A 14,264-nucleotide genomic window follows, 5' to 3' on the forward strand; every position below is an offset into this window, starting at 1 on the left:
GTATCAAGTATCACAATACTTTTTTATGGTATCGAAATCAAGTAAAAATTTTGGTATCGTGACAACCCTAGGTAAGGCGTGTGTGTTTTTTTTTTTTTATTCCGTAATTATATGTATTTTAAATTTGGCGACTAAATTTTTTCAGGTTAGGAGCCAATGGCTACTTGATATTTTTAGTCTGGTTTAGTACAGTATCATTGTATTGTCAGGTGATAGCATCTTTCCAGAGTGCTGCCAACAGTGAGCAAACGCATGTGATTGGAGGTACATGGAATCCTTGTCCTGTGTAAAGGAGGCCTTGGTCTTTGCACTATGTAGTTTTTAAAATCTACTTACGTGGTTTTTATTGATGGTTGCCTGCAGATTTTGTATTATTACTGCAACTAAATATGGAGGCTGCTTCCTGTGCTAACTGATATTCTTTCTGCTTCTCATGACCATGTGCTGTGGTGGCAGTGTATTTTTGTGAAGTTGTATGTGTTTGCATTATTAACCCCCAGCTCCCCAAGTGTAGAATTTCTGTGTTGGTCTGTTTGTATAAAGTTTACATGGAACAATTTATGATTTCAGGACCTCTAAGGATGTCTCCCAAGGCACAGCGGCACCCTCGAACCCATCGCGTTTCTAATGGTAGGAGCACAATGGTTGGAGGTCTTGAATTTGTTTCCCGCAATGAACCTGGAGAAGTGTCTGCTCCACCTGTGGCAAGAAACAGCTCCTCGGGTGGCACATGGTCATCGGTTGTGAGTGGAGGTCAGTGCAACGAAAAAAAAATAATTCTTATGGCTAGTTGCCTTTTAGATGGAACTAAACCAGACAACTGCTAAGGTTTCTAGCAGCGTCCATCACTGCTCCAAAAAATGGACTTTCTTGGAGCAAATGAAAGCTAAACGTCAGCTTCAGGAATGGTAGTGCCGTCCCCCATTGAAAACAGTGGGAGGCAGTTACCATACAGCTGTCACAGGTTTTTTCGCTCAGAAATTGCAAAACTCTGCACAAAAGTTGCCATGTGAACTAGCCCTTTTGGCTTTCTTGTGAATACAAATTTGTTTCTAATGTTTTGTGGAATAATCTTCGGTTATTTTAAGACTAGTAGTTTATGTAGTGTTATGTAGGTAAGTAGTAGTAGTAAGTTACCTGCTTTCTGAAGAGTACATTAATGGTGGATTGGAAATGTGATTTCATCTGCAAGTACAACAGACCCCCGGGGCTAATGTTTGGGATCGGCGTTATTTAGAGGGGTTGTCTCACTTCAACAATGTAGACACAGTTAATACAAGGCACTTACTAATGTATTGTGACTGTCCATATTGCTTACCTTGCTGGCTTTATTTGTTTTTCCATCACCTTACACACTCCTTGTTTCCATGGTTACGACCACCCTGCAATCCATCAGTGATGGTCGTGCTTGCACACTGTAGGAAAAAGCGGCAGGCTCTGGTGGCAGGGACTGTGGGATCACGAATGCACAGCAGCTCCCATCCCAGCCAACTCATATCTGCGTTGCAGCGGTGGCCATAACCCTTGGAAACGAGCAGTGAATAATGTGGAAAACTGAATCACAATACATTAGTAAGTGCCTTCTATCTTTCTCTACATGATAAATGCTATTTGTTGCAGTGAGACAACCCCTTTAACCCCTCAGATGCCATGTTTAAATGTGACTATGGTATCTAAAAGGTAAAATACCTGGAAGCGCGTTTCCCAGGCAGGCACGCCTTCCCCCTCACTCAGTTCTGAGAAGGCATTGCTTAGCAGCAATAGGCCAGACCCTGTACAAGGCCTCTTGGCCTATTACTGGTTTATTCCGATGCAGGTCACAGTAGGGTATTGGAATATACAGATTTTTATGTTCTGTAATGTATAAAATTGTATTACTGAAGACAAATGGCAATCTAATGCTTGCCAAAGTAAAAAAAAGTAAAAAAAAATTAAAAAAATTGCGTAACTTTTTTATTTATTTTTTTGGTTGCTTCACCTCCCCCATAAAATTGAATAAAAAGTGATCAAAATGTTATACACACCCCAAAATGATATAAAAAAAAATACTACAGATCCTCCAAAAAAATGATCTTCACACAGCTTTTTTTCCCAGCTTCCCACTACATCATATACAATATTAAATGGTACCAATACGAAGTACAATTTGTCCCACAAAAAACAAGCTCTCATATGGGTTTGAGAACAGAAAAATAAACAGGTTATGGCTCTGGAAAGGTATGCAGTGAAAAATGAAAACACAAAAACTGAAATTCAAAGGTAATGAAGCGGTTAATCTTCATTTCTCGTTCATTCCATTGGGGGACACAGACCATGGGTATAGCTTAGAGATATTACTAGGAGGGACACTATGCAAAAAAAGAAGCTCCTCCTCCTCGGGCTATACCCCCAGGCACCTCCAGGAGAACTCCAGTCTTTGCTTAGTGTCCGTCCAAGGAGGTTGACTCTTACTCTTCTCCTGTTTGTTTTTTTCTGTTTTCAGATGGGGACGCAGGTCAGCATTGCGCTTTCCTGGCCCCTGTGGAGTGTCTGCCACGGTCTTCTGAAGGTTCCTGGCTACCTCCCATTCCCCCACAGAAGAAAAGTGGATCCAGGCTCGACATGTAAGCTCTGGCATCCCACCAGCTGCTGGGACACCTGCTGCCTACCCTCCCCAGAGCACTGCCCTCCTTTGGAGTCAGATGTCTGAAGAGGTGAATCCCTGCTGGTTTGGACATCGAGGGAGCATGCTGAGCAGATAAGTATTGCCTGCTTCAATCTCCCTTCTCTCTCTTCCCTCCCCCCTATCTTCATGTCGTTTGTCTGGCACTCTGAGGCCGCCTGGGTGAGCTGGAAAAGGACCTGCTGGGGGCATTTTTTCCTAGAGGAGGGGGCCTTCCGGGTAGGGCTGAGGATTCCCTATCTTCATTTTTCCTACCTGCCTACAGCTCAAACGGCAGCTTAAGATCGGCAGAGACAGGACGCCTCTGCATATGATTATTTCCGTTCCTTTAGACTGCGGCCGCTGCGCTCTCTGCAGCTCCCCGCCGGACCGCTCCGTCATTCATTAACCCCTGCTGCGCCGTACGGCTATGGGGTGTACTTTGAATCGCGCGCGCGCGCGCTTTTTTTCGCGCCGCAATGACGCGCTCAAGGGGGCGGAGCTTCGGCGTCCGGCCTGTTTTCTCCTTACGCCGGAGACTCTGCTGGTTTGTGGCCGTGCAGCTCCTCAGTGACCGGAGACTTCTGCTGTTTGCCTGGGTGGTAGGAATTGCAGCAACCTGGTAGGAACTCTGTTTTTACATTGGAATCCATCATGCCTAAACCTGGGGCCCCTAAGCCTTCCAAGGCTCCCTCTCAGGCTCCATTGGAGTCATGTAAGATATGCCTTAGGCCTTTTTCTGTCACTGGTTCTTGTGACTCATGCCCTGCTCCTATACAGGATCAGCCTCCTTCTCTTGCTCAGCCCGGTCCTCCCTCTGCCCCTGCGGAACCAGCGGTACCCGCCTGGGCCTCCGCCATGTCTAATGCGGCAGCTGATCTGGCCTTAGTTGCCAAGGCAGCCATATCCTTCATGGAGCGCATGGCGGCTACTACCCCTGTGGCAGCCACCACTCCATCTCCTCTCAGTGACTCTCACAGAGGGCGTCTGACTTCTAAAAGGCAGCGTGAGCGGCAGCATTCCTCCTCGGATGACTCCGCTTCTCCCCCTCGCCTTGAGGCATGCCCGGTTGACTCTCCCCCCCGCAGGGAGCGCAAATCCGAAGGGGAATTGTCCGGATCGGACGAAGTCACGGAGCGGGAACCCCTGCCTAAGCTTTCCACCATGGTAACAGAGTTGGTGGCAGCCGTCCGTGACACTTTTAATATACAAGGGGATTCGCCTCCCTCCACTAGTCGGGAGTTCTCCCTTTTTCCACCTAAGAAGCAGGAGTCCGCTGTGTTCCCTATTCATGAGGAATTCACTGCGGTCATATCAAAAGCTTGGGATCGTCCTAATCAAAAGTTTTCGGCCACCAAGCGTATGGATACACTGTATCCTTTTCCAGCTGACACAGTGGAAAAGTGGACTTCTTCCCCTAAGGTAGATCCTCCGGTGGCCAGGTTAGCCAAGAACACGGCCCTTCCCGTCCTAGACGGTTCCTCTCTGCAGGACGCGGTGGACAGACGTTTGGACTCACTTTCCAAGTCTATCTTCTCCCTGGCGGGCGCTTCCCTGCGACCGGCCTTCGCGTCAGCTTGGGTCGCCAGAGCCCTTACAATGTGGTTGCAGCGCCACCACCAGGATCTGTCAGAACAGGACGCCTCTGCAGATACTCTGGATTTTATCATTCAGATGTCTCAAGCTTCCAAATATCTCTGTGAGGCTTCAATGGACATCGGCTCCCTCTTTGCCCGTATTTCGGCCCTCTCTGTCATTCAGCGCAGGGAGGTCTGGCTGAAGGTGTGGGATGCTGATGCCTCATCTAAGCGTTCACTCGCTAATCTTCCCTTTGAAGGGTCCAGGCTCTTTGGGGCTCAACTAGATGAATTTATTTCGGCCGCAACTGGGGGCAAGAGCACTCATCTACCTCAGCCCAGGACCAAGCGTCCCTTTCGGTCTCGGCCTTCAGGTTTCCGGGGCCAGTCCTTTCGTCGCTTCTCCACTGCCAGGACGCCGTCGTCCTCATCGGCAGGGGGGTCCCAGGACTCCCGCAAGAAGCCTTTCTTCAAGCCCCAGCCTTCTTGGCGGCCTCGGGCGCAGTCAGCCCGTCCTCCTGCTCCCAAGCAACCCTCCGCATGAAGGGGTGCCCCCACCCCTCGTGGTGGGGGGACGTCTGCTCTCCTTTCAACAAGTTTGGAGGGCTCACGTTCTGGACGCCTGGGCTCTGGAAGTGGTGACGTCCGGTTACAAGTTGGAGTTCGCGTACAGTCCGCCGGAACGTTTTTTCCCTTCTCGCGTTCCGGGGGATCCGGCCAAGGCCTCGGATCTCTTTTTTGCGGTCTCCTCTCTTCTGGACCGTGGTGTCATTTCCCCCGTTCCCCCAGAAGAGCAAGGGACAGGTTTTTACTCAAACCTGTTCGTTGTTCCAAAGAAGGAGGGGTCAGTGCGTCCGATCTTGGATCTAAAACTTCTCAACAAGTTTCTACGGGTGCGGAAGTTTCACATGGAGTCCCTTCGCTCCGTTATTGCTTCTCTGAGTCCAGGAGAATTCCTCGCGTCTGTGGACATTCAAGACGCCTACTTGCACGTCCCTATTGCAGAGTCCCACCATCGTTTTCTGCGCTTTGCCATAGGGGGGCGTCATTACCAGTTCGTCGCCCTACCTTTTGGGTTGGCGACCGCCCCTCGGGTTTTTACGAAGATTCTGGCGCCTCTCATGGCGCTTCTTCGCACCAGGGGCATCTCTTTGTTACCATACCTAGACGACATCTTGATAAAAGCTCCGTCTCTTCCACAGGCCGAGGACAGCGTCCGAATCACCGTTCAAGCCCTGGAACGGTTCGGGTGGCTGATCAATCTTCCCAAGTCCTCTCTTCACCCCTCCCAGAGACTCTCGTTCCTGGGGATGATCTTGGACACCTCGATTTCTCGGGTGTTTCTTCCGGATTCCAAGGTTTCCCAGATTCGACTGGCAGTGGTGTTTCTTCTACGCTCTCCACGTCCCACCATTCGGGAGTGCATGCGGGTGCTGGGCCTTATGGTCTCCTCTTTCGAGGCGATTCCGTACGCCCAATTTCACACTCGTCCGCTACAGCAAATGATCCTTGCCCTCTGGAACAAGAGCCCTCGGGGTCTAGACACTCCTGTTCTTCTGTCCCGGCAAGTTCGAGCTTCTCTCCCTTGGTGGCAGTCTTCCCTCAACCTATCGTCAGGAAGGTCCTTCCTTCCGTTCTCCTGGACGGTAGTCACCACCGACGCCAGCCTCATCGGTTGGGGAGGTGTTCTCCGGAACCTCACAGTTCAGGGTATCTGGTCGACGGAGGAGTCCCGTCTCCCGATAAACGTCTTGGAACTAAGGGCGATTTTCCACTCCCTCTCCCACTGGACTCCTCTCCTTGCAACTCGCCCGGTGCGTGTTCAGTCGGACAATGCCACGGCTGTGGCTTATGTCAACCATCAGGGCGGGACCCGCAGTCGGGCAGTAATGCAGGAAGTAGCGAGGATCCTCTTATGGGCGGAGTCGCATGTTCCAGTATTGTCGGCAGTGTATATCCCGGGAGTCGACAATTGGACGGCGGATTTTCTGAGTCGCACCAGGGTGGATCCGGGAGAATGGTCTCTCCATCCGGAGGTTTTCGAGGACATCTGCAACCGATGGGGCCGTCCGGACGTAGATTTGATGGCTTCCCGGCTCAACCACAAGGTGCCGGTGTATCTAGCCCGCGCTCGAGACCCGCGGGCGGACGGGGTAGACGCGCTGGTAGCTCCATGGCAGCGGTTCGGCCTCCTTTACGTCTTCCCTCCGATTCCTCTGTTGCCGAAGGTGCTGCGCAAGATAGAGGCGGAGGGGATACCAACCATTCTCGTCGCCCCGGATTGGCCTCGCCGCGCCTGGTTCTCCAGCGTCGCTCGTATGTTGGTCGACGTTCCTTGGCCGCTACCCGACAGAGAGGATCTCCTGTCTCAGGGGCCACTCTTCCACCAGAATTCACGGCAGCTGCGTTTAACGGCGTGGCTGTTGAGACCTCCATCCTAAGGAAGAGAGGCTTCTCTGAGGCGGTGGTGAGAACCATGATCAGGGCTCGGAAGCCGGCTTCTTCACGGATCTATTATCGCACCTGGAAGGCCTTCCTGGTTTTTTGTGAGAAGTCGGGCTACCCGCCCCTACGTTTTTCTGTCCCAGTGGTGCTGTCCTTTCTCCAATCCGGCCTTGACATGGGTCTGTCGCTCAGTTCTTTGAAGGGTCAGGTTTCTGCTTTGGCTATCTTTTTTCAGAAGTCCATTGCCTTTTTGAGACCTGTGAAAACCTTCCTGCAGGGGGTGGCGCATTCTGTTCCCCCGTATGTGCCTCCCTTGCCCCCCTGGGATCTCAACTTGGTTCTGCGCGCCCTTCAGTCGGCGCCTTTTGAGCCTCTGAGGGAGATCTCTCTGGTTTTACTTACCTGGAAGGTGGTTTTTCTGGTGGCCATAACCTCCATCAGGCGAGTTTCGGAGCTGGCCGCACTTTCCTGCCGAGAACCTTTTCTGGTCTTTCACCAGGATAAGGTGGTGCTCAGACCGGTGCCTTCTTTTTTGCCCAAGGTGGTTTCTCCCTTCCACCTTAACGAAGATCTTGTCCTGCCCTCTTTTTGTCCTTCTCCGGCGAACCCCAAGGAATGCGCTCTCCACTCTCTGGACGTCGTCAGGGCTCTGAAGGTGTACCTGGGGGCTACTGCCTCCTTCCGGCGTTCAGACTCTCTCTTTGTGATTCCTGAAGGGTCTCGTAAGGGCCTGGCGGCTTCCAAGGTCACCGTGGCGCGGTGGATCCGTTCCGCTATTGCTGCGGCCTATCGCGCTCGTGGCCAGGTTCCGCCGTCACGGATTACTGCTCACTCCACAAGGGCAGTGGGAGCTTCCTGGGCTAGACGCAATCGCGCATCCGTTTCCCAGTTGTGTAAGGCGGCCACTTGGTCGTCCTTACATACTTTCACAAAGTTTTATCAGCTACACTCTCTAGCCTCGGCTGATGCTATTTTTGGGCGCAGGGTATTGCAGGCTGTGGTTCCTGTTTAACTGCGGTACGCTTATTCCAGGCGGTGTTGGGTTTGTTTCTTGTTCCCACCCCATGGACTGCTTTGGGACGTCCCATGGTCTGTGTCCCCCAATGGAATGAACGAGAAAAGGAGATTTTTGTGAAACTCACCTGTAAAATCTTTTTCTCGTCTTTTCCATTGGGGGACACAGCTCCCGCCCCTTTTTTTATGGTTTTCGCCTTATGGTGTGCGGTGTGATGGTTTCCATTGTGTTTTATTTCCGTTCTCCTTCTCCTACTGCTTTTGCAACGACTGAAGTTCTCCTGGAGGTGCCTGGGGGTATAGCCCGAGGAGGAGGAGCTTCTTTTTTTGCATAGTGTCCCTCCTAGTAATATCTCTAAGCTATACCCATGGTCTGTGTCCCCCAATGGAAAAGACGAGAAAAAGATTTTACAGGTGAGTTTCACAAAAATCTCCTTTTTGTTTTATTTTGGGATTACTTTTTGGAAATTCGGAGCCAAGTACCGGTTTTCCTATTTAGCTATGGTCTCAGGATACATTAGTTTCAACATAAAACGGTTGCAATAAAACGAATATTGTAACTTGAGGGACTTCTACTGTAGTATATCCGCTGCTTTTTGTTGCATTAATTTCTGGATTTGTGCTTGTTTGTAGTGCAAAGACTTTCGCCCAAAACACACAGACCCAGATCACCCAGACAGAGTGCTATGGGTGGTGCTACAGGACCAGTTGTAAGTTCTCCTCAGGCCGGTTCTGTTGCTCCAGAATCTGTTACCATGCCCGTGCCCACTGGATCTCCAACACCTGCAAGCCCAGCCTCCAATAGAGCAGTTACTCCATCTAATGAAGGTATATGTGTGATGGATTTTTTGGCTAGCTTACAGAAGCTGGTCCTTGCTGGTGTACATTTCAGTTTCTTGCGTGCGGACTGCCAGAAGAAGCGTCAAATTTATTTATCACCTCTTACTCCAGCAGTCTTTTTAGGGTACATTCATGTGACCGTAAGTTTTGCGGTCTGCAAAACTCTGATACCGGCCTTATGCACGCTGCATCACGGTGTGGGCCCATTGATTTCCAAGGGTACAACCGCCACATGTTACGGTGAAATATAAGACTTGCTTTCTTTTGTTGCAAGACCTATATTGGTGTTTTGCGGGTCCGCGGTTTGCGGACTGCAAAACACTTAAGCCTCATGCACACGTCCGTGAAACTATACCAGTGTATTACTGTACTGCGGCGGTAGCAGGAAGCGCACGGCGTCATAGCAACCAATGACGCTGTGCGCTCCTGCACTCAGAAGAAATCCAGGCCGGTATCACACGGTCCGTGTTTCACGGACGTGTGCATGAGGCTTTACGGTCATGTGAATGCCGCCTTACTGAGACTGACCAAATATTATTCCTTTAGTAAACCTGATACTTGGTCTCTTTTTATAAAATAGTTTTAACACTTAAAGCTATATCGGAAACTGCCAGTCACCTTCAGTGCTTGAAGGTAAAGTCTTGATGCCTGTGGTTGCCCTTCACCCAGGTCATGGTAGCAAAGCAACTCGTTGAGTTTAGGCAAAAGGATGGGAATAAGTATTGGGAGTAATTTGGATTCACACTCTGCAACGTAATAGATATCCTCAATGTTTCTGTATTAGTAAATGTTGTCTCAAGGAACTGAATTAATTTAACAGAATTACGTATGTCTTTGTATCCAGCTAAGGATTCTCGGTTACAAGATCAGAGGCAAATTTCCCCTGCTGGTGGCAGAGAGTCTATTAAACAAAGTGATTCTTCTACTTTTAGCAAACCTGAAAATAAAGGTATGTGCATAAATGTTAAAGGGGTTCTCTGGGCTTTTAATATTGATGACCTCTCCTCAGGATAGGTCATCAATATCAGATCGGTGGGGGTCCAACACCCGGCACCCCCACTGATTAGCTGTTTGAAAAGGGAGGCGCGCGCTCTGCCAGCGCTGCCTCCTTTTCACGGTTTACCTTCTCTCCGTCGCCACTGCAGTGTTGAGCAGGTGTAATTGCACCCAAGCCGTCCCATTCATTTAAATGGGACTGATCGCTTCTATTATATGGGAATAGGTCATCAATATTAAAAGCACTGAGAACCCCTTCAATTTAAAAGCTCCTACTTGGCAGTGGATCTGATGTGAAAAATATATTTTTGTTTATGCATACTGGTCTAAAAAATTTAGTGTTATGGATATCTGATGATTGTTACTGGACCAATGAGTGGAGCAGAGAATGTGTGTTTGTTCGCCAGCTTTCTCTTTCATCTCCCCCATACACATGCATCCTCTGTTCAGCTGAATGTATATGTGATTTCAACGGGGAAAGGGGAGAAAGCGGCTGCCGGACACCTCCGACAGCAGCTTTTTTTTCTTGGGAGAGCAAAAGAATTGGGTGAAAAAATTTAAAGGGAGTCTTTCACGCAGATTCACCCTATTAACCTAATAACAGTGTTATGTCCACGGCATCCCCCCTATTAAAACTGTGCTTACCGTTAGTTCCTTGCTAGCATCCTTGCTAGCATCGATGAACGAGCACAGTCGGGCTGGGGCATATCAGTTTACCGTGCGTTATCGCGTTCATCGCCGCATGCGTGGGATTACGGACAGGAGGAGGGAGGTTAGAGCAGAGACTAAGGGCGGGCAGATGTGGCGGAGGGGGAGTGGCTTTGTATGAAAATGACCCAGGGGCCTGGGCACTGGCCCTTGTAACGCCGCCCCTGGGCACCTTCACAGCCTCATGTTTTTCTGCACAACGATGCTAGCAAGGAACTAACGGTAAGCACCGTTTTAATAGGGGGGATGCCGTGGACATAACACTGTTATTAGGTTAATAGGGTGAATCTGCGTGAAAGACTCCCTTTAATTCTCTTGTTGCTTCTCTCCCCTGACATCTGTCAAGCAGCATCAGGAGCTCCCCATACACATTAGTGTCAGATGGTCCCATAAAAAATAAATAAAAATTCTGCCAAAAATAGAATACACCAATGTCCGGTCCAAGTCTCTAAAAGTGTGAAATAATTGTCTGTTTTTATTTTCAGTAGTGTCACCATTGGCTTCAGAGCAAAGAAAGCAACTGGATGATTTAAAGAAGTTTAAAAATGATTTTAGGGTATGTTATGTATGTAATATATCTTTAGATTGATTACCAGATGAGTCTTAGTAAATACATGTATTCACCAAGAAATAACCATTCTGGAGCATCTTTGCTTAGCAATCTGTGTTGTGATGTTCCTCTGTTATTCCTCCTGAATATTAATGACTAAAAATACAGCTGGGTGTTGCTGTGCCCCTACAGTTGAACACTGTCAGCACTGATTGGAAAGTGTCAGAGTATGCATAGACCCCCCCCCACGCAGTAACATTCAGTTGTCAATTTATTAGTACTTTTTCTAGAAGGAATAACAGAAAAGTGCCACAGAGACCGGAAAAAGCACCTGAAGTATTTCATGGGAAATACAATTATTTACTTAAAAAAAGATGTATCCCAGTGGTGACAGGCCCTCTTGGGGTTTGAGAGCAGTTTTCTAATGGTATTTGTCTCTATAGTTACAGTCTAGTTCTAGTCCTGATGCCATTGATCAGCTTCTTGGCAAAAATCGTGAAAACTTGGAAAAACCTAGAGAACTTTTGAAAGACAAGTCTGACTCTAACTCCAAGGAGTCTGCCAGTGAAAGTGGCAGTAATGCACCTACAAGCAACAGCAGCAGTAAGCCAAGCAGCCCCAGCATCTCCCCATCTATTAGCAGTAGTGGTTCTGAACATAAAAGAGGACCAGAGGTTACATCACAAGGTGTACAGACATCTGGACCTGGCAAGCAGGATCGCGAGGACAAGGATGAGAAAAAGGAAAATGCCTCAGAGTGAGTAAACTATTACCCTCCTCAAGCAAGAAAATACTTCTAAATGGAATAGGGGTGTAAGTTTGTAAAAATATATACTTATCTAAATGGCCCATACTAAGAATACGGTGAAAAGCTTTTCTTAAAGGCCTCATGCACACGACCGTTGTGTGTTTTGCCATCCGCAAAACACGTATGGCGTCCGTGTGCGTTCCGCAATTTGCGGAATGGCATGGACAGCCATTGATATAGCTGCCTATTCTTGTCCGAGAAACGGACAAGAATAGGACATGTTGTTTTTTTTTGCAGACCACGGAACGGAGGAACAGATGCGGACAGCACACGGAGTGCTGTCTGCATCTTTTGCGGCCCCACTGAAGTAGCTGGGTCCGCATCCAAGCCGCAAAAACTGCAGCTCGGATGCGGACCAAAACAACGGTCATGTGCATGAGGCCAAACACAAGTGAATACTCCCTCCCTTCAATCTGCTTATGTGGCAAGGCTTCTTTACTGTTAGGGCTCTTTCACACCTGCGTTCTTGTCTTCCGGCATAGAGTTCCGTCGTCGGGGCTCTATGCCGGAAGAATCCTGATCAGGATTATCCTAATGCATTCTGAATGGAGAGAAATCCGTTCAGGATGCATCAGGATGTCTTCAGTTCCGGAACGGAACGTTTTTTGGCCGGAGAAAATACCGCAGCATGCTGCGCTTTTTGCTCCGGCCAAAAATCCGGAACACTTGCCGCAAGGCCGGATCCGGAATTAATGCCCATTGAAAGGCATTTATCTGGATCCGGCCTTAAGCTAAACGTCGTTTCGGCGCATTGCCGGAGCCGACATTTAGCTTTTTCAGAGTGGTTACCATGGCTGCCGGGACGCTAAAGTCCTGGCAGCCATGGTAAAGTGTAGCGGGGAGCGGGGGAGCAGCATACTTACCGTCCGTGCGGCTCCCCGGGCGCTCCAGAGTGACGTCAGGGCGCCCCAAGCGCATGGATCATGTGATCACATGGATCACGTCATCCATGCGCATGGGGCGCTCTGACGTCATTCTGAAGCGCCCCGGGAGCCGCACGGACTGTAAGTATACCGCTCCCCCGATCCCCGCTCCTACTATGGCAACCAGGACTTTAATAGCGTCCTGGGTGCCATAGTAACACTGAATGCATTTGGAAGACGGTTCCGTCTTCAAATGCTTTCAGTACACTTGCGTTTTTCCGGATCAGGAGTGTAATTCCGGCAAGTGGAGTACACGCCGGATCCCAACAACGCAAGTGTGAAAGAGGCCTAAGGAGTCTCAGGAGCTGGTTTTACCAGAAACAATTGACTGTTGACCCAATAACTGAAATCAGTAGTAATTTAAAGGTATACAATTTTTGTTAGAAAGCTGGCCAAGTTTTAGCACCACTTGGTGCATTTTCCTTTTATGGCACATTGCCTTGTGCCTTTTGGGGTTCCTTTTTGCTTCCTTTAGATTAAGAGGAAATAAGTAACCTCATCTTTCCTTCGTCCACATCCCCCGATTGAGCTTGATGGACCTAGATCATTTTATTACCATATGCAACTATATACTCATTTATATTATGGAATAATTGTTGCAGACCAACTTTATAGATCTGTCTGAGATCATGATGTGATGGAGGGATAGAGGCTGAGCACTGTTGCGTATAGGTTTATCTGTAATTAAAAACAAAAAGTATCAGAGTTTCCGAGTATAACCTCTTAGTGACCACCCATAAGCCTTTTTATGACAATCGCTAAGGGGTCTTAGACTAGGCTGCCGCCTTTTTACAGTAGTCTATTATAAGCACTGCATGAGTTTCCCATGCAGCGGAGAGTGGGGGCTTTGCTCTCACGGACTGGCAGAAGTGCCGTTTAACCCCCTAGATTACACAGTTAAAAAAAAAAATAATAATAATAATTGTCCCACAAAAATCAAGCCCTCACCCAACTCCGTAGAAAGAAAAATAACAAAAGTTATGAGTCTCTAGGTGCAGTGATGCAAAAATTTATTTTTTAATTAAATGGTTTTATTGTGCAAAAGTAGTAAAACCTAAAAAAAAAAATACAACTTGTTCTGCAAAAAAACAAGCTATCAGATGGCAAGTAAATAGTGGCATGGCACTCTCATCCAAGTTGTGTGGGTGCTATGGTTGTTGGTTCCCAACCCTCAACAATACAAAATAGAAACTTCAGCACTCCAGTGAATATTGTGGTATCATAGTATATTTTTTTATTTTTCTTATGCAAGGCAACTCAAGTGAAACGTTTCGGTCACTCCTGACGTTTTTCTAACACCATTTGCCAGTAGAGAATAAGACGGTATCGTAGAGACTTGATCTGAGCTAACTCATTGGTGTAATTACACCTATCCACAAACAGATCAAGTCTCTACGATGCCTTCTAATTCTCTACTGGGCACATATGTAGCAGACATATATTTAAATATTTTAAACAGCTAAAAAAAAAAAGCCTGAAGAAACTATACATATTATATAACAAAACGTCCAACACAAAATAGGGAATTAATTATAATTATTTTGGTGTCAGTTTGCATAATTAAAGAATAAGGAGCTATAATCTGAAAAAGAAAAATACTTTGTACAGTTCTCCCAAATAAAACTACAATCTAATATATAAAGCTATGTGTATGTATGTCCGCTAAAGGAATCCGCACCGTCGCATATAAAATCACGAAATTTTGCACAGCCGCCTCCTGTGATTCAGGGAACGTCATATACTTGTTTTGAGTGGAAATTTT

At 47.9% G+C, this 14,264-nt stretch overlaps 1 protein-coding gene across 5 annotated transcripts in view; it reads left to right on the forward strand.

Moving 5' to 3' along the window:
* The window catches only part of ATXN2 (ataxin 2), a 160,052-nt gene that overhangs the window by 89,231 nt on the left and 56,557 nt on the right, over nucleotides 1-14,264 (forward strand). For all 5 annotated transcript variants that reach the window (XM_040416098.1, XM_040416097.1, XM_040416099.1 and 2 more), the window contains 5 exons: nucleotides 571-753; nucleotides 8,311-8,505; nucleotides 9,362-9,466; nucleotides 10,707-10,777; nucleotides 11,215-11,528. In XM_040416098.1, the coding sequence (XP_040272032.1) occupies nucleotides 571-753; nucleotides 8,311-8,505; nucleotides 9,362-9,466; nucleotides 10,707-10,777; nucleotides 11,215-11,528 (868 nt within the window). The remainder of the gene's footprint in view (nucleotides 1-570; nucleotides 754-8,310; nucleotides 8,506-9,361; nucleotides 9,467-10,706; nucleotides 10,778-11,214; nucleotides 11,529-14,264) is intronic.

The sequence above is a fragment of the Bufo bufo genome, chromosome 2 (genome assembly GCF_905171765.1).
Source record: "Bufo bufo chromosome 2, aBufBuf1.1, whole genome shotgun sequence".
In the NCBI taxonomy this organism is placed as follows: Eukaryota; Metazoa; Chordata; class Amphibia; order Anura; family Bufonidae; genus Bufo; species Bufo bufo.